Genomic DNA, 20,769 nt, shown 5'->3' with positions numbered 1-20,769 from the left:
TTTGGTCTTACGGTCAGGGTTAGCAGCGTGGATAAGGTTAGGTTTAAAATCAAAGTTTAGAAATAGGCAGGGTTTATGTCTTTGTGGCTGTGGTAACTAGTAAAGGACCTTAAACGTTACGCATATAGTTTACGTCATCAAAGAGCGCCCAACTGGAGTGTTGTGCGTCCTTTTCAATTACAAATTATAACGTGGAAATAAAGACTAAAAATGCCTATGAAAGGAAGATTCCCCATTAGACGAACGCTGGAGTATCTCCAGAAGGGAGAAGTTGTATTGAAAAACAGAGTAAAGATTTTGACAGTAAATTACAACACACATGGACAGCTCAGCGACGGAGCAAGGTCAGTTTGTTATACTAGCTAGTTAACCTAGCTGTTTTTGGATAAGTCTTTCAATGCAGAGAGCAATGATATTTCTGTTTCATTGTTATAATTGTACAGATATGCAATAGAAATTGAACCAGTAGTTGCCGAGTTAACTGCGTTCAAGACAACTGGGAAATCGGGGGGTGAGCTGAGCTGAGCTGAGCTCAGACTGGGAAAATCGTTTAAAATGGTCACCCGACTCTGAATTCCATGTCGAAAACTCGGGCATCTTTCTAGAACTCCGACTTTCTGATATGGAACGAGATAGTTGCCAAAAGGTTACATTTACGTGTATATTTTTTTTAAGCGTGAAGCGTAAAAGTTCAATTAGATCTGTGTGATCATTTAAAGTTCAAAGCTCTCCTCCCCCGATACTCGTCCCTGTATTATCAGTCTCAATATTTGTATAAAGAAGTGAGGGGATGGTGATTCAAACCGTAGAATAAACTTTTAAAGTTACTGAATTGAAATACTCTCCCTCTGTTTCTCTCTCCCTTCACTGTAGGGGACAGTAATTATACCGTAGCTCTAAAGTTATTGGAGTTAAGGAGTCTGAAGTTTTTACACAAGTTGAAGCTGGCTTAACGCTGGGCCGAGGGCGTAAACATTGGCATGGTTGTTGCTCTCTTTCTTACTAGTCACAGCGACATAATAGTTCGGGCTACTAGTCACAGCTACTAGTAAGCTTGCAGAAAACCTGGTTGGATGCTACCGGATTTACTGTTTATTCCTGCTTGATTCTGGGAATTTATTTACATTTTATTTTATTTAACCTTTATTTAACTAGGCAAGTCAGTTAAGAACAAATTCTTATTTACAATGGCGGCATACCAAAAGGCAAAAGACCTGCGGGGACAGGGGCTGGGATTTAAATTTTTTAAAATAAATAACCTATAAATATAGGACAAAACACACATCACGACAAGAGACAACACTACATAAAGAGAGACCTAAAGACAAGAACATAGCAAGGCAGCATGGTAGCAGCACAAAACATGGTACAAACATTGTTGGGCACAGACAACAGCACAGAGGGCAAGAAGGTAGAGACAATACATCACGCAAAGCAGCCACAACTGTCAGTAAGAGTGTCCGTGATTGAGTCTTTGAATGTCTTTCAACAGTAATACAATCAAGGCACGGCATAGTACAGGGAGAGCTCTGCAGTGCTGATTTATGACATCTGAATGTGCATCAGATGGCAACAAGATCATATTGTACAGCAACTTCATCAGGTAACATGAATACAAAGCTGGCGAGAGGTGGTTAGAAAAGGATGGGAGGCCAAAAGTCTGAAACCAATAGAGAATCAGAGTCCCTCCAACCAGGGAAACCTCCAACTAGGATTTCTGGAAACCCCAGGTAATTTATTGAAGGTTCCTGTAATTCTGCAACCCTAGCTACTAGTCACAGCTACGCAATAGTTAGGGCTACTAGTCACAGCTACGCAATAGTTAGGGCTACTAGTCACAGCTATGCAATAGTTAGGGCTACTAGTCACAGCTACGCAATAGTTAGGGCTACTAGTCACAGCTACATAATACTGACCCGAATGTAGCTAGTCAATCAAGCAACTTGCCTAGTTAAATAAAGGTAAAAACCTCTAGCCCAGTTGCTTTGCAGCTCCCAGTTTAATTTCCAAAATAAAAGTCTAGAGCTTGTTTTAGAACTACATTCAATTTTTAAGTCAGTTAAGAACAAATTCTTATTTTCAATGACTGCCTAGGAACAGTGGGTTAACTGCCTGTTCAGGGGCAGAACGACAGATTTGTACCTTGTCAGCTCGGGGGTTTGAACTTGCAACCTTCCGGTTACTAGTACAACGCTCTAACCACTAGGCTACTCTGCCGCCCCCAATAACGACGTTATACCAGTAGATGAAGTAGTATAGGCTTGGCCTTCAGCAAATTACTTGTGTGAGAATGATAAAGGCACAGAGCCTTGTCTTGAATAACCACCTGAGCTGCAAAATAGAGAGTTAATATGATTAGGCTGTCCTGAGCGAAATAGCCAAGGGTTCCCAAATGGTTTTGACTATAGCCTATTCTTATTGCCAAATCTGTTTTCCCTATCAGCCTATCAGCAACAACCATGCCAATGTTTACACCCTCAGCCCAGCGTTAAGCCAGCTTCAAACTATTTTGTTTAAAATGTATTTAGAGGCCTGTTAGCTAGGGTCTCTTTTTAAGGGGAGCCTTATAATAAAAAGCTATAAAACACAAATAGAGTTCTACAATTATTCTGCAAGACACCAGTATCCAAAATGATAGCCTAAGTTGCAATGCCTACAAGTTGAAGGACTATTTTTTTTTTTTTGGATAGGCCTAAATTAAACATTGAATTATTAAAGTGGCAGGCTAAAGAACTTGGGAATTTAGCTAATTTTGAATACTCACATGGATTTCAATAAACAAATTGATAAAACTGTTCTATTCTCTTTGATTTAGTTCCTATCGCAATTCACAAATGACTAAATGGATGACATGCTGACTGAACTGAATGAAGGATGAATTAAATGTTGGAATGATATGTTGAACGCATCATGCATGCTCTACGCTTTTGTTTTGGCTAGTAGTCAAATAAGCCTCCAGAACGGCATTTTCTGAGGGTGAGGGATGCTTTTAAGGAGGCACATTTTTTTTTGGTGACATGAAACTGACAAAACCTTAAGTTATTATTGTACGTCAGAATTGCTGCACAAGATTTGTTCAAGTCTAAAATGTTAGGCCGTAATCGTAACATGGCGTTTGAATGTTCACAGATTTTATGCATGACTTTTCTTATGATCCTACCAATTTACGTATGGATTTTCTTACGATCCTACTGATACGTACGTTCAACATTTTGGCATGTATCTCACTCCATATTCCGACCTGAAGATCACTGCTGTCAATGACTTGACCTCGTTTCTTTTCAAATTCCCAGTTGTCCTGAAAGTACAAACTGTCGATCATGTGACAACGAGTTGTTCAGCAAGACGCACGTAACGCCCTGGATCAGAGCTATAACCCAGTGGTCAGGATCTATGAGTGTGTTGGTACAGCCTGGTTGGCCATGCATCTTTTCTCTTTTTCTGCAGAAAATTTGTGTTCTTCAATGTTCCACAAATTCAGTACAAAAATCCTTGGGTTCAAATTATGATGTTTAAGAACATGACACCATCGCCATTCCTAAAGTTCTACCTAGGTGAGTCCAATTATGTACTTACCATGATTGATAGAACCTTTAACTATGCCTCTATTTTACATGTTTGTGCATCTGTCATTACTGCATAAAGTCTGTGGTTGTGATTTTATGAAGTCTATTGGGCCTGTTTTGTTGTTTAGAAGTCTGACATGGTATATCCTTAGAATTAGAAAATAATTAGTAAATTAAAAGGATCTCTGTATATCTCTTCCATATAGATGATGGAGAGCAGGTGTTGGTGGATGTGGAGGGGAAGGACCATAAACAAATCACCCAACATGTCAAGACTATTCTTGGCAAGACCGAGTAAGTACTGATAGTACCATAATCTCCGATACTCATTCTCATCACAGCCCACTGCTTGATTTGGTTCTATAACAGGGATGTATTCATTAGTCGAATTCCTTTGCAAAACGTTTGGTCGGTCACAAAACGTTTTGCAACAAACTGTTTACTCTAGGAACCAAATGGAGGCAAACAGAACGAAAAGGGGTGGGACCTACCTGCATCTGTCCAATAGAAACTCTTGTTTTTCATATGCAAATCATTTTGCAACAGAATCTGACTAATGAATACATCCCAGAAGTGTAAATGTGTAGGCCTCCCTGGGTTGCAGCAGTCTGTTTGTCATGACAACTACAAATGATTTGGCTAAGCTAAAGCATAAACAGACTAGTCCTCAGGCTAGATGCCAGTAAATAAGCCACAAGTTAATGTCGCTGACAGTAGCCTAATGTCAAGGTCCAATGCAGACATTTTTATAAAATCATTGCTGGGTAACAATTATAGTACCCTAGAGGTTTGAAACTCTCCCACCAAAACAGGCTGAAATTTCAGGCAGTCTTGTCAAACAGCTCTTACACTAAAAGGGCATTATCGTTTTCACAATTTCACAGAATTATTCCAACCTCAGTGTGGAAATATACACAACACAGGAAACTCATGTTTTTGAATGCACTAGCCCTTTAAGGTTAGGTGTTACTCTTGTCTAAGTGTATAATACAATATTACTGGTTAATTTGTCTTCTCATCATTGTCTATTCTCTCCCCTTATAGTGAGGTCCTGCAGGCTGAGGCTTTAGCCAGGATGGAGGCTGCTAACCCAGCCAACTTTGGGCCCAAGAAGTACTGTCTGAAGGAGTGTATCTGTGAGGTGGAGGGCCAGGTTCCCTGCCCGGGCACCACGCCGCTGCCCAAGGAGATGACTGGGAAATACCGCGCACAGATGGCAGCCGCACAGGACTGAGACTGGACAGCAATACTACTATATCAAATATGTTTCACTGGAAATACTGTGGATCTGTTTTTGTACATTAAAGGAAATATTTAGATTTTATGTCAGCGGTTGTAAATAAGGATAATTGAGACTGATGAATTAAATCAAGTGTGTATGTGTGGAGTTGATGCATAATATTTGCAACACACACTCGCATCCTGTAATGTCGATAAATGAAAATGCCACCCTTCCAATTCTTCATAGGTCATGTCTTTAATTAGTGTTGAGTGATGGAGCCTCAATAGCTGTTTAGACAGGCAGCCCAATTCGGATGTTTCAATAATTGGTCTTTTGTCAATCAGCTCTGAAAAGATCTGATGTGATTCGTCAAAAGACCAATTTAGTGGGGGGGAATCTGAATTGAGCTGCCTGTGTAAACGGAGCCAGTGACAGGTAAACAGGCAACATTATGAAAAAGCTCAACAGTTCATTAATATTTGCCACAAATAAATTATGCATGTTTCAGAAGGTTCTGTTTAGCTACAACACAGTTGAGTGTGCATAAGACTACAGCGAACAATACTGCTTTAGTTCAACTTAATATCAAGTACTGTTGTATAAGGCAAGGAAATTAGTACTTGGATACAAAGTACAACAGGAAACAGTTTGCCACAGTATGTGATAATACTAGGTAGAATTGAATCGGTTTAGTGTTTTTTCATTACCAATGAGAAATCAAGATGTAAGTTTTGCCAAGACCTTATGAATACAGAGTTGAAGGCTGATGCTGTGACAGATGGAGCATTCTGGGTAAAGTAACCTATTATTCTGTGCCTCGGACCTAAACATCTCCAGTGCAACAACGGTGTTGTGTGTTAATTGGTAAGTGCAGTTAAGAGACTTGGTTGAACCAGTTGCATAAATACATACTGTAGTTAAGTTGGCATATGAGAAAGTACACTGGATGTTTGCAGGGTGAGAAAGTAAGTTAAGAGCAGGACAGATTCTGACCCTGCCATCATTGGTGCACTAAGAGAAAACACAGGGTTAGGATTTGTCTCCACTGTGTTGGGAGGAGAACACAGCGCAGGGAGCGAGACTAGGACAAAATCATAATTGAAAGACTAGCCTACTTTGGACCACTGCAGAAGCGTCTCAGTGATATCATGCACACTCAAAAAAAAAAGAATCTATCCTGCGCTTCAACTTAGTCATTCAATAGACATAACCAGCTAACAGAAGGAGTCCCTGAAAGCAAAGCAGGATTTTAAAACTGTTTTTTTGTTGGTATCGCTCACCATGGCTTAATGTTTCATCAACATTCTCTTTCTAGCGGTCACTGGACCCCCAGGGATGACAGAGAAAAGATGTCTTAACGGCAATGGGGTTCCACTCCCATACAAACTCAAACATGCATGTGAAGATCTGACAGACAAAATGTAGCAGTAACAAGTTAGTCATGCTTAGTATTCAGGTGCCGACGACAGCTGTCAGTTCAGAGTGAACGTTTTCGTTCAAGAAGACCATAACATTTCCAAAAACTGCAACCCTGGTTCTACATAAGGTATCGGTATTGAATAGCAGGACTACAGACGATGTCAGGCCTCTGTTGCCCAAATATGACCCCATGGATCCTACCTCCTGTGGCTGACTGTGCACAACTGTCTGGAAGTGCTGACTTACTCTGCCCTTGTGCTTCTTCTTACCATACAGATAGAATTACAAAAACAACAGGGCTCCTAAATGAGGCCTTCATAGAGTGTGAGTGTTATTAGTATGTACAAGAGTGAAGAAATGTAAATGCATCTCCTTTTAGTGCTAGGCTGCATAACACTGAGCAGGGTCTCAATAGACTAGTTTTGCTTTCTCTCCTTGTCTCCTCTCATTGACCCTGCACTTACATGGCAGGATGATCAGGATCGGCAAAGAAATAATGCTAGGTGCTGTCACCTGTGCAGTTCATTCACATCAATACAGATGAAGGAGAGGGAGTATAGACTATTGAGATGCGGCCCTTGGTCTAGAGGGCTAATACTCAAGGGGAATGGGGGGTGGGTGGTTCCTTCACAAATGTTTTAACCCACCTAACACGGACCTTAACCAACCCAGAATCAATGAGATCATTGGCCATTTAAAGCTGGAATCATTAGCGGTGAAACTGCCATGTCTGTTTGCGTTATTACAACAACAAAGACGTTACTTCAAACAAACACTTTTTTCATCGGACATCATTGCACATGAGATAGAACCAGTGGAGGCTGGTGGGAGGAGCTACAGAAGGATGGGCTCATTGTAATTGCTGAAATGGAATGTTATCAAACACACAGAACATATGGAAACCACGTTTGACTCCGTTCCAATCATTCCATTCCGGCCATTACAATAGCTTCCCCCACCAGCCTCCTCTGGATATAACAGTAGAGTATGTACTACAAACTGTTTTTATCATGATACTGGATGCTCATCTCCTCCGTTTGAAAAACAATAACAAATGCACCTGGGGGCGACCAGTGGCGATGTTTCGCCTTTTGCGGATCCCAGCTTTAAAGGGAACTACTGTAGAGTCGCAGGATTAGCTTCTAGCCCTGGGTGGGCAGCCCTGTTGTAAGAATCAGGTGATGGCATGGAGGATGAGAAAAGTAGAGACGGAGGTAATGTCTCTGTCAGTGTGTCTTAAGCTTCTGTTCCTGCAGGGTGCGCTGCAGCTCTCTCAGGTTCTCTGACAGCAGCTCCACCTCATCCAGCCTCCCGTTGAGCTTGGCGTCGAAGATGTACGCCCGAATGTTATCAATCTGCTGCAGCAGCAACTCCTCCTCGATCAGGTCAACGTCCAGCATTGCCGCCTCACCCTCCTCTTCAAAGGGATTGGTCGAGGCTCCCGGCAGGGTATTCCCAGAAGCCTCTTTAAAAGGGTTACCTTCATCGTTCTCCTCCTCCTCTTCGAAAGGGTTGCCTGTGACGCCATCAGCCTGCCCTTGCACCCCGCCCTCCTCTTCCTCCTCAAACGGGTTGTACTCCTTCTTCCCGTTAGCTACCTCCTTGTGCTCCTTCTGGATCTCCTCTGAGAACGGGTTGTACTCCTTCTTCCCGTTAGCTACCTCCTTGTGCTCCTTCTGGATCTCCTCTGAGAACGGGTTGGACGGATCCTCCTCCACCGTGGTGGAGTCTTCCTCAAAGGGGTTGAAGGAGGCGCTGTTCTGTCCCTCTACATCTCCCCCCAGCCACGGGGGCGACTCCTCATCCTGGTCCGTTAGGGCAGGGAAGGCCCTCATGGATGGGGGGCTGCTCTCTGCTTTAGGGGTCAACTCTTCCTCCTCGTTCTCTTCCTCCCCCTCCCTATGGAGGCTCCCTGTATCAGTTAGGTTCAGTGAGCCCTGCCAGGTGTATGTGGCCTGAGTGGATCCTGGGGCTTGGCTCTGAGCCCTGTGCTTCATCTTCCCCCTCTCCCTGTCCTCCAGGTGCTGCAGCTCCTCCTGGCCCGGTCTCTGGGACAGAGTGATGGCCAGGTGGGTCTGCTGCTGGTCGTACTCATCCTGGAGAACACACAGTTCAACAAATCACACCCTAGTCCCTACACAGTGCACTATTTCTGACCAGAGCCCTGTTACGGTCCATTGCATTGTAATCGCAGTACATATCGCAGCTACATTTTGTAACATTATGTAGGTTTCCCCACCTGAAGCTGCCTGAGGTTCTCCTCCAGCATGGCCACCTCGTCATGTCTATGGGCGGCCTTGGCCTGCCGCAGGAACGACCGGATATTCTCTATCTGCTGCAGCATGGGGTCTTCCAGCTCCCCGTGGGTGTGGAGGGTGTCTGAGGAGGGCAGCCAGCCTCCAGCTTTGGTCATGTGGGGGACTCTGGGGGCCTGGGGAGGCTCCCCGTTGGTGCTAGAGGCTGGGCGGTTCTTCTCAGAGTCCTGCCTTCTCTTCTGGGCAGCCTGGCAGGAAGATAGAAAGGTACGCTTTTAGAGACAGCTTTACTATTTAATACACTACTTATAAAAGCAGTTGCTTTTAGCTTTCCTGGTATCAGACATATCAGACCCTTTTTGGAGTATCATTATTGGGTCTTTAGTTTAAACAATAAGCAGCCTCCTCACCAGTCTTTCCTGGGCGAGCCTCTTCTCCTGCTCCTGCTTCCGCTTCATCTTCAGCTCCTCATACTTATCCTTAGTGGGCAGAGACATCAGACCCAGTAACTTCTCCTGCAGGAGGGGGGCGGGATAGGGAGTGAGAGATGGAGAGAAACAGAGAAAGAGAGAGAAAAGGGTTGAGAAAGAGAGGGAGGTGTTTGCATGTGTTGTGTTGAGCTATTATTCTGGGGAAAGTGACCAATCATTCACTCTTCACCACACCATTCAGCTTATCCATAACTGCTCTTTATGTACAGTAGTGTACCCTCTGTCTCACCTGGACGAACAGTGTGGCTGTGTATCTGACCATCCTCTGCAGCTGGAGATTCTTTGGATGGGGCTGTGGCTCCTCCTTCATTCCCAGTGTTAAGATCCTCTTACTGACAGAAATACATAGAGAATGTTACAAGAATATGATTATTTAGCAGACACTTTTATTCAAACTACAGTTGGGCCAAAATACACTATATATACACAGAAGTAGGTGGACATCCCTTCAAATTAGTGGAAGCTTTCCAGAAAGCTTTCCAGAAAATATTCCATGGGAAGTAAAGCCCGGGAACTTTGGGAATCTTGCTTAAATTCTTCAAAGAAAAGTTAGCTTATAATAGTGAACCTTTTTTGTGGGATACACATAAGGCAATTCTAGGTCTTGTGGCATATTTTGGTTGAACTATCCCCAATTCAATGGAATTGCAATCCTCTACATGCACAGTGCATTCTTCCATCACATATGCAGTGCACTCTTCCATCACATGTGCAGCTGATTCTCAAGCTCTTGCACACTAATGAGATGCTATTGGGCCCACACTACTAGACTGTGAGTCAAGGACTACATGCTTTCTGGTATGTTTTGATTACAATACTGGCAGGGGTGAATATATTTATATGACATATTATTTTTTGTTAACTAGTAAATAGTAGCCTACAGCAAAGTGTTTTTAACTCCTTTCTAACTTGTTAACAATTTATGCTAGTTAGTTTTTGCTACCATGTGGGTTTTAGCTTTCTTGAGCCTGCTAACTAAGGAGTGTTAATTCACCTGTTTCCATACATGTTTCATTTTAAAACATTTATCTTACAAAGGAGTTGTTTAATCTAACTGCTTTAACAATTTATCTGTACATGGAATTATATTTTTCTTTACTCCTTTTTTTCGAATCTTTACAGGAAAATGCCACGGGCATTATCTGATGTGTGGAGACATTTCACTGCAGCTAATGTAGAAGGAAAAGTGTACTTTTGTAAATACTGTGGCAAATCATGTGAAGAATGCAACAAAAATCCAGAATCATCTAGCCAAGTGCATAAAGTTCCATCAGCGCTCACAACAAGCAACCTCTGACAAAAGTCCCTCTACTTCTATTCGAGGTGAAAATGATGAATCAGACACCTTATCGATAGAAACAGCTCATGGTCTTCCTGGAATCAGAAGTTTTCTTGACTCAATACAGGAACGTAGTGAGAGAAATGCTGATGAATGTCTTGCTCGAGCTGTGTATGCAACTGGTTCACCTCAGATGCTCACAGGCAATGTGTATTGGAAGAGATTTCTGAATGTTCTTCACCCAGCATACACCCCTCCAACCAGACATGCTTTATCTACTCATTTGCTGGATGCAGAGTTTAACAGAGTTCAAGTGAAGATCAAGCAAATCATAGAGAAAGCAGACTGTATTGCAATAATCTGATGGGTGGTTGAATGTTCGTGGGCAAGGAATAATTAACTACATTATCTCCACCCCTCAAACAGTATTCTACAAGAGCACATAGACACAATGGACAACAGACACACCGGCCTCTACATTGCAGATGAGCTGAAGGCAGACATCAATGACCTTGGACCACAGAAGGTATTTGCACTTGTGACAGACAATGCTGCGAACATGAAAGCTGCTTGGTCTAAAGTGGAGGAATCCTATCCTCACATCACACCCATTGACTGTGCTGCTCATGCACTGAATCTGCTCCTCAAGGACATCACGGCACTGAAAACAATGGATACAGTACACTCTACAAGAGAGCCAAGGAAATGGTTAGGTATGTGAAGGGTCATCAAGTTATAGTAGCAATCTACCTCACCAAGCAAAGTGAGAAGAATAAGAGCACCACATTGAAGTTGCCCAGCAAAACCCATTGGGGTGTTGTTGTCATCATGTTTGACCGTCTCCTAGAGGGGAAGGAGTCTCTCCAAGAAATGGCCATATCACAATATGCCGATATGGACAGCCCCATCAAGAGGATCCTCCTGGATGATGTATTTTGGGAGAGAGTGGTAAGCAGCCTGAAACTCCTGAAACCTATAGCAGTAGCCATTGCACGGATTGAGGGAGACAATGCCATCCTGTCTGATGTTCAGACTCTGCTTGTAGATGTAAGATAACAAATCTGTACTGCCCTGCCCACTTCACTGTTGTTCTAACAGAGGAAACTGCAGTTCTGAAATACATCAAAAAGCGTGAAGACTTCTGCCTGAAGCCCATACACGCCGCAGCGTACATGTTGGACCCTAAGTATGGTGCAGAGATCAACAAGGCCTATGGTTTCATCACTACTGTGTCTCGCCACCTTGGCCTGGATGAGGGCAAGGTTCTTGGCAGTCTGGCGAAGTACACTTCCAAGCAAGGGCTTTGGGATGGAGATGCAATATGGCAGTCGTGCCAACATATCTCATCAGCCACTAACATCAGCCAACTCAGAGCGCAACTGGTCCTTGTTTGGGAACACACACACACAACAGGCTGACCAATACAAAGGTTGAAAAATTGGTGGCCATCCGGGCAAATTTGAGGCTTTTTTTTTCTTCTATTGGAACGATTTAATAATTTGAAATTATGTCTACTTATGATATGGTATAGGGTTTCTGTTTCTGTCTCCATATATGGTAAATCTACCCAATGCAAAAAGCATCTACATTTAAAATGGTATTAATAACCATTTGCATATATTTCCATTAATTCCCATGGAAAGTTTTCACCTCTGAATATTCCCCAAAATGTGCAACCCTACTGACAGGTGTATAAAATCGCGCAAAGTCATGCAATCTCCATAGACAAACAGTAGAATGACATTGGCAGTAGAATGGCCTTACTGAAGAGTTCAGTGACTTTCAAGTCAGTTTGTCAAATTTCTGCCCTGGTCAACTGTAAGTGCTGTTATTGTGAAGTGGGAATGTCTAGGAGCAACAACAGCTCACAGAACGGGACCACCAAGTGCCTAAGATCACCATGCATTGCCGCCATTGGACCCTGGAGCAGTGAAAACATGTTCTTTGGATAAATGAATCACGCCCCACCATCTGACAGTCTGCCCCAATGCAGTGCCAACTGTAAAGTTTAGTCGAGAAGGAAATAGCCTGAGGCTGTTGTTCTTAGTTCGGGCTCGGCCCCTTAGTTCCAGTGAAGGGAAATCTTAACGCTACAGCATACAATGGCATTCTAGACCAGGTGTGCCCAACCTTCTTTGACGTGAAATCTACTTTTTCATTTTCCAGGCTGATGAGATCTACCAGTCTCTAAATCTAAACCAACCAACAAAATGTATGAAACGCAACACACCACTGAGTATGAACCTGTTGCTATGATACCCAAATATAATGTGGACCAATAACATGTTTTACACAAATAAGTGCAACTCATTTAATTTCCTACCTTAGTGTGACTTTTGGCATTGGTGGAGGCAAGTCGTTTTTTATAGTCAGGGCTGCAGCAGCGTTGCAAGTCTCATGCAGGCCACAAGGTGGTCATCCGTCATAGTAGATCTGTACTTGGACTTAATTATCTTCATGTGAGAAAATGCACTCACAGAGGTAGGTTGATCCAAAAAGGTCTGATAAATTGAAAGCACGTCGTATTTGGGATACTTCTCCTCTAGCAGTAGCTCCCAGAACTCTTCCTTCATCTCAGTGGCTGCCCTGGATTTCAGCTGAATGTCATTTTGAAGGGCGAGAATTTCAGTTTCTGAAAAAGTGATCCCATTTTGGAGGCAATGACTTCCACATTTATGTCTATGCCAAACGGAAAGCACATAAACTCAGCAAAAAAAGAAACAAGACGTTTATTTTCAGCAACCTTAACATGTGTAAATATTTCTATGAACATAAGATTCAACAACTGAGACATAAACAGAACAAGTTCCAGATATGTGACAAACAGAAATGGAATAATGTGTCCCTGAACAAAGGGGGGTGGGGGGTCAAAATCAAAAGTAACAGTCAGTATCTGGTGTGGCCACCAGCTGCATTAAGTACTGTAGTGCATCTCCTACTCATGGACTGTACCAGATTTGCCAGTTCTTGCTGTGAGATGTTACCCCACTCTTCCCCCGAGGCACCTGGAAGTTCCCGGACATTTCTGGGGAGAATGGCCTGAGCCCTCACCCTCCGATCCAACAGGTCCCAGCCATGCTCAATGGGATTGAGATCCGGGCTCTTCGCAGGCCATGGTAGAACACTGACATTCCTGTCTTACAGGAAATCACGCACAAAACAAGTAGTATGGCTGGTGGCATTGTCATGTCGGAAGGTCATGTCAGGATGAGCCTGCAGGAAGGGTACCACATGAGGGAGGATGTCTTCCCTGTAACGCACAGCGTTGAGATTGCCTGCAATGACAACAAGCTCAGTCCGATGAAGCTGTGACACACCGCCCCAGACCATGACGGACCCTCCACCTCCAAATCTATCCCCCTCCAGAGTACAGGCCTCAGTGTGACACTCATTCCTTTGACAATAAACGCGAATCCAACCATCACCCCTTGTGAGACAAAACCGCGACTCGTCAGTGAAGAGCACCTTTTGCCAGTCCTGTCTGGTCCAGCGACGGTGGGTTTGTGCCCATAGGCGACGTTGTTGCCGGTGTTGTCTGGTGAGGACCTGCCTTACAACAGGCCTACAAGCCCTCGGTCCACAATATCTCAGCCTATTGCGGACAGTCTGAGCACTGATGGAGGGATTGTGCATTCCAGGTGTAACTCGGGCAGTTGTTGTTGCCATCCTGTACCTGTCCCGCAGGTGTGATGTTCAGATGTACCGGTCCTGTGCAGGTGTTGTTACACGTGGTCTGCCACTGAGAGGACGATCAGCTGTCCGTCCTGTCTCCCTGTAGAGCTGTCTTATGCGTCTCCTTGCAGCATGCCTAAGGCACGTTCAGATGAGCTGTGAGCCTGAGCATCTTTCATTTGGTGTTTTTCCAGAGTCAGTAGAAAGGTCTCTTTAGTGTCCTAAGTTTTCATATCTGTGACCTTAATTGCCTACCGTCTGTAAGCTGTTAGTGTCTAATGGCCATTCCACAAGTGCATGTTAATGATTTGTATATGGTTCATTGAACAAGCATGGGAAACAGTGTTTAAACCCTTTACAATGAAGATCTACGAATTATATTAGAAAGGCAGGGTCCTGAAAAAGAAACTTTTTTTTTTTTGCTGAGTTTATAAGTATCAATAGGCTCAAGTGATCAGTGAAACGCCTATCAAACTCGGATAAGATGCTCTGGACTTGCTCCACGTAACGTGCACTGTCAAACTGTGCTGTATCCTTGCCCTGACATTCAAGTTCTGAATGCATGTGTTGAAAGAAGTGCAGGTCCTTACGTTGCAGCTTTCTTGTGAGTAGTTGTAGTTTGCATTTAAAAGTGTTCACAGAGCTGGTCATGTTGATTGCATGTTTGCCTTCTCCTTGCAGCTCTACATTCAGTTCATTAAGCATGCAAGTTAGGTCAGTGAGAAAAGCTAAATCCAGGAAGCACTGTGTGTCCTCTAGCTGTGCATATTCTGCATGTTTGGAGACCTTGAGAAACTCATTGATTTCAGGCAACAACTCACTGAATCTCCCTAAAAATGTACCTTGGCTCAGCCACCGCACATCCGTGAGCAGCAGCAGTTCTGTGTGTTCAGCTTCGGTCTCTTCTAAGTGAGCGTGAAATAACCTCCGCCGTAGGGTTCTTGCTCGAATAGAACACACAATCGCAACATCCATCACCTCTTTCATGTTTAACATCTTCCCGCACAAAGCTTGCTGATGAACTACGCAGTGAAAACTAAGACAAGTCCGGGAAACAATCGTCCCGTTTGCACAATGCAACAAACCCAATAATGCGGTCTACCATAGCGGGTGCCCCATCGGTAGTAATGGAAATAAGCTTACAAAAGGGCAGTTGGAATTTGTTCGCAAACTCCATAAAAGCTTGAAAAATATCTTTGCCCCTTGTATGTCCTTTCAGTGGCAAAATGGCAAGTAGTTTGTAGTTTTTCCTTTGTACTCATGTTGTCAAAAAACATTCTGATGAAAATGCATAACTGTGCCACATCTACCATATCTGTGGACTCGTCAAACTGGAGGGAATAATACTCGCAGTTGGCAATATCTTTCTTCAGTTGATTCTCCGCTATTCCCTCACATCTTGTCACCGTATTTCTAGACAACTGAATGTCATTGATGGAAGCCATCAATTCAGTCTTATTCTTAAAATCCCCAGAGAGTCTGTAGCCTCAATAAATGCTTCCTTGATCTCCCAAACTTTGAACAACTTTTTATGCCTAGCAAGAACGTGACTCACACGATAAGATGTTACGGTTGCCGCCTTCCCTTCGGTCACAGGCCTTGTGAAAATTGACTTCTGCGCTGCCCGTTGATTTTTTTAGTTCTTGTACCTTTCCTCTTCGTAATTTAGTCTTTGCTGGGAAATCTCTTTCCTGGGTTTTGTGTGTGGTTTTAAATGTCGTTCTATTTTACCTTTCTTTGGGATAGCGATGCCATTATGGCAGATGAGACACACATTTTGAGTTTGACATGATAAAAAAAAGAATCATCCTCCCATTCTTGTGGAAATGATAAGTTTTCTGTTTTTTTGTATCGTTCCCTTCACTCATTATTGCTGCTGTCTACCACACAACTTAAGGACGAATCTGACTACAAAGTTAGCTAGCTAGCTACCTGCCTGGCATCACTGTTACCTCGACTTGGCGTTGGAGGGCGGCATCTGACCACGCTAACTAGGCATACGTCAATAAGTGGGCAGGGACTGGTCATATTTTATGTAAATCACGTGACTTTTCAGACATTGCTATGAATGAAGGACTGTCGAATGTAAATAGCGTGAAAGAGATTATAGGAATTGATTTGTGTGGCTGGATTTTAGTAGATGTATATCATCTCACAATCGACTGGCAAGCATGCCGCGATCGACCAGTAGATCGTGGTAGACTGGTTGGGCACCCCTAGACGATTCTGTGCTTCCAACTTTGTGGCAACAGTTGAGGAAGACCATTTCCTGTTTCAGCAAAACAATGCCACCATGCACAAAGAAGAAACGGTTTGTCAAGACCGGTGTGGAAGAACGTGACTGGCCTGTGCAGAGCCCTGAACTCAACCCCATCGAACATCTTTGGGATGAATTGGAACGCTGACTGCGAGCCAGGCTTAATCGCCCAACATCAGTGCCCGACCTCATTAATGCTCGTGGCTGAATGGGAGTCCATGCAGCAATGTCCCAACATCTAGTGGAAAGCCATCCTAGAAGAGTGGAAGCTGTTATAGCAGCAAAGTGGGAACCAACTTAATATTAACTTTTGGAATCATGGAAATAGAATGTTTATTCCAATTCTATAGTTAGAATATAAATAAGTGGACACTTTGAATACAGTGTTGTTTGACATGACAACGAATGAAAATGCCATGGACAAGTTAAAGTGACAGGGTAGGAACCAAAGTGATGTTCAGTGTTTCCTAGGGGACCCTATAATCTTTGGCTACATGACATCTTTATTCATGTAGCCAACATATTCATGCCTGGCCTGTTCCTCTTTGACTTAGAAGATACTGTTGCACACAAACAACATGCTGATTTAAGCCTCCACCAGCACTGGTATCAGGCTGTATTAGCTAGCTACATTTGCTCTGACTCAGTACTTTTATTAGCTAGTTAGCTAGCCAGCTAACACAATTTAGTAATTTACAACATTATCAATGTCTACACTGTATTTCTGATCAATTTGATGTTATTTTAATGGACAGAAAACATGTTTTTCTTTGACCCCAAACTTTTGAATGGTAGTGTAGGATATTGTGATATTTAGAGTAGCATATCATAGAAGAGGTGTCCCTCAAATATCGCCAACCCTACATACACGTAACACATTCTGTATATAGTATGTACCTCAGTGCATCGATAAGTTCGTAGTACTTCTGGACTTCCATTCTCAGTCCACCAGCCGTGTCCAGGTTATAGGTGGTCTCTCCAGCACTGTGAGAAGTTAAAGTTTGACCAAACAGAACCACAGCCACATACATCTCTCGTAAAATGTAGCACACTATATAGAGAACGAGGTGTCATTTCAGACAGACTACGTCTTACTTAAGAGACTCAGCCATTCTGATGTACTCTGGAGCTCTCTCGTCCACCTTGTCCATGCACAGCCTCAGCCTCTGGAAGGAAGACAGGAGGATGAATGGTGAATGACAGCAAGCTCACTACACAGTGAACAACAGTGTGTTACCTCGTAGAGCTTGACGATGTCAGGCACGTGGTCCTTCTCCTCCAGTTTCTGCTGTTTCCTCATCAGGGTGTCCATGCAGTGGCAGCAGCAACGGATCCTCTCGTCATCCTTCTCTTCCAGAATGGAGGTGACACTGCTCAGGCTGCTGATGCTGCCTCTCCTGGAGCCTATCCCGCTGATGCTGCCCCCACCACCCCCTGTTGGAGGGGACTGAGACTGGCCCGGGCTGCCTGGAACACTCAGGGCCTCCCGTGTCCCACTGGTCAGCTTGTCTGGAGAGAAGAGAACTGGTTGGTGAGTCACTAACTAACTAATTCTGAGAAACACTGATGTCACTGTTGATTTTCTGGTTAAATATGGGTGTAATATCGCTGTAAGTGTGTATACAGTGTACTCACAAGCCAAAGGCAGGGGCACAAACTCCATGCACTTCTTACACATGATGGAGCCACAGAGACGGCAGTGGTGTCGTCTGTTCCGGAGGTTGAACTTGTTCCCGCAGTCGGGACAGAACGGGACATCAGAGTCACTCACCCACGACACAACAGACTTCTCAATCGCTGGAGAGAGGAGTGGATTTTCAGGATTCACACAGAAAATTACGTTCAAATTCACACAGGGAGGAGCTGTACTCGATAAGAACAAATGTGGGTCCTGTATAATGTGATAATGAAAAAAACTAAATATACTGCAATATGGCCCCCTCTCAACCCACCTCTAATCTTGCCTGCATCTATGTTCATCCTGTCAAATGAGGTCAGCTGAAACACAAGACAGGATACATGGTGAGTCATGTCCAGACAGAAAGGGTGTGTAACTGCTACTGTATGTGTCAAACCCACATCGACAAACCCAAGGGGGAAACGACTTGTGATTGTTTGTGTGCTCACTTTCTCCAGCCTGATAATTAGCTTGTTGACCTCGATGACGTAGTGGTCGATCCTGGCAGCTCTGTGCTTCTTGAAGAAGTCCAGATGACTTCTGGTGGCTCCTACGGAGGAGAAGAGGGGACACCATCAGACTGGATGGAAGAAGTCTCTAAAACTAGAGACCATAACAAAACAACACTCTTAGTTACAATTCAGGTGAGATGACTCAGTAGCATGCAATGACCAGACCAATACATTTCTTGTTAACTGTGGATTGTTGGAGCAGCAGATGTAAAGGCCTTTACCACCCCACCACTTTGCTCTTCTCCCAGTTTCCCCTCTGCATACTGCTCTCCCAGTCTCACCCAGCTCCTGAGGCTCCCACATGTAGGGGTCTACTCCACCATAGTAGAAGGACTCATAGCTGTCCATCTCTGGCTTGTCCTCTCCATCCCTCTTCAGCAGCTTGTCTTTGGCTTTCTTAGCCTTCTGGACTAGACCTGCAGCCAACAGGATGACAGTAGTGATTACTTCAATGAACTGGGCAAGGCTACCCGGCTATGAGACTCACTCTTGGGGCATTATTAGCTGACCTAAATGGAAAGACAAGCATTACGAGACTCACTCTTGAGCTGTCCCCTGACATGTCTGTCATCCCCAGAGTGTTCCTCCTCATAGTGCTCCTGCAGCTGGTAGAATGACTGCAGGTCCTTCAGGCAAAGCGGGCACAGGAAGCCCTCCTTCACCTCCCCTGTGCCCTCAAAGGGGGGCAGGTAGCTGGAGGCCATGTTGATGGGGGGGTGCAGGGGGGTAGCAGTGACACCCACGGTGTGTCCCTGTCTCATGCCACGCCCAACTTGGTGTGACGCCCACCACTCATCAGCTTCATTATACACCAGGAGAAAGCCTGAGGCAGAAACGGACAGCTTGAAGCAGTAGAGGGGGTCAAGGGTTCTGACAATAACATACAGGGGCATATTACCCCGATTCTGTTGTAAAACATTTCTTAAACAGAAGCAAATGGAACGAAATGGGGAGGGACCTACCTGAATTTGTCCAATATTAACTCTCGTTTTAGTTGCACTGTTTGGACTAATGATTACACCCTAGGTAAGAAGTCCAGATCGTTGTTTATGGAAGTCATGGTTTACTGAATGACAACCCTAAAATCATCCAGCAACGACTAGTCAGGTGACATGGACATAACGGTCTTTGATCATTGAACGCTTACTACTCACGTAAATCCTATGCATGGCTAAATGTATAGTGTTAGAAATAATAAAGTTAGCTAGCTAACAACGAGAGCAGTAGGCTGTGTTTACATTGTCAGTCGGAAGGGAAATCACTTGAGTAGAACTATCCAGTCCAGACAGACAGATATATAACCAGGCAGCTGGCTGGCTACTGAACAATTCACACACATAAAGCAACCATGAAAAAAAAACAGCTAGCTGACTAAGTTAGCAAAAGGCTAACGAGATAGCTATGGTTCTGGTTCTGACGTTTAGCCAGCACCAAGCGCACACCGTTTCCAATGACACAAACAATCCAAAACAGATGTATTTACTTACAGATCGCAATGTAAGTCTGCTAACGGTGTAGTTTATGTATGAATATTTGACAGCTCGTTGCTAATCTCCAGCTGCAACGCTCTCTCCGCGGGTGAAAAGTTAGCAGTCTAGTCCACCGAGCTATAATAAAACGGTCTAGTCACACACTGTACTGTGATACCGTCAATAGTCTCGTCATGTGATTAGCATACAGCCGAGACGGGAAGTGAGAATGGACAAAAAGCACGTTGAAGCCAAAAGGAACCCTGACCCTAGGTCTGCGACCGTGCTATCCGGGAACCTTGGGACGTCCCTAACCCACTGAAGTTTACATTTAAATGGTTTAGGTAGGGGTTAGTGTTTAGGGTATGGACGTCCCAAGGATCCCGGATTTCACTTCTGACTGCCCTGTCTTATAACAGGAAGAGATACATTTATCAGAGGAAGCACATGTTCTTGGACACACACACACACACAAACACTGAGTTGTGAGGATAGATATTCATGGTGGACTGGAAGAGAGGAGGGAAGAGAGAGACGTGAGAATGTCCGGCCTGGAGAAGATCTGTGAGGTCGTCAGCCTAGAGACCTGCCATCCATACTTCAGACTGTCGCTCAGCAGATACCTCTCGCACAAGGCATGGTGCAGTAGGCCTAAACTGTGTCCAGACTGGTGAACAAGTGTAGAGTAGGCACCATGCATTACCGTGCATTTGTAACCCTCTTCCCTGTGTCAGATCCCAATGGCCCTCCTGCAGAATCGGGAGAAGATGACCAACGAGTCGCCCACAGGTCTCAACCTTCAACCTTCTGCAGTCATACCCATCAGACCCCATCTGAGACCAGTACTTCTTCAATTCTGGACAGACAAAGAACTGGTGAGTGATCGTAACATGGTACACACACACACACACACACACACACTGCCTTTTCATTTTCACTCCTGCTCTGA

At 44.1% G+C, this 20,769-nt stretch overlaps 2 protein-coding genes across 3 annotated transcripts; one reads left to right on the top strand and one right to left on the bottom strand.

Moving 5' to 3' along the window:
• The first annotated feature begins 123 nt into the window (after positions 1–123).
• Positions 124–4,890, top strand: mrps25 (mitochondrial ribosomal protein S25). Its single transcript, XM_029621631.2, has 4 exons — positions 124–344; positions 3,448–3,554; positions 3,773–3,860; positions 4,611–4,890. The coding sequence occupies exons 1-4, from the start codon at positions 211–213 to the stop codon at positions 4,798–4,800; spliced, it is 519 nt and encodes a 172-aa protein (XP_029477491.1). The 5' UTR covers positions 124–210; the 3' UTR covers positions 4,801–4,890.
• A 134-nt stretch (positions 4,891–5,024) lies between these two features.
• On the bottom strand, positions 5,025–20,752 carry LOC115102071 (rabenosyn-5-like). Of its 2 annotated transcripts, none has more exons than XM_029621626.2 (13): positions 20,524–20,752; positions 18,893–19,174; positions 18,633–18,767; positions 18,289–18,389; positions 18,114–18,159; positions 17,797–17,958; positions 17,399–17,670; positions 17,257–17,327; positions 17,059–17,145; positions 9,183–9,285; positions 8,873–8,977; positions 8,447–8,710; positions 5,025–8,303 (listed from the first exon to the last, which is right to left on the bottom strand). In XM_029621626.2, exons 1-13 carry the CDS (start codon positions 20,750–20,752, stop codon positions 7,434–7,436), a joined length of 2,727 nt encoding a protein of 908 aa, XP_029477486.2. In that variant the 3' UTR covers positions 5,025–7,433. The 2 variants fall into 2 exon arrangements, with proteins under 2 accessions (XP_029477486.2, XP_029477487.2); XM_029621627.2 differs by having other exon boundaries at positions 17,836–17,958.
• Between the last annotated feature and the right edge of the window lie 17 nt (positions 20,753–20,769).

The sequence above is a fragment of the Oncorhynchus nerka genome, unplaced genomic scaffold, assembly GCF_034236695.1.
Source record: "Oncorhynchus nerka isolate Pitt River unplaced genomic scaffold, Oner_Uvic_2.0 unplaced_scaffold_19___fragment_4___debris, whole genome shotgun sequence".
NCBI classification, from domain to species: domain Eukaryota; kingdom Metazoa; phylum Chordata; class Actinopteri; order Salmoniformes; family Salmonidae; genus Oncorhynchus; species Oncorhynchus nerka.
This window is presented reverse-complemented; position numbering and strand designations above follow the sequence as displayed.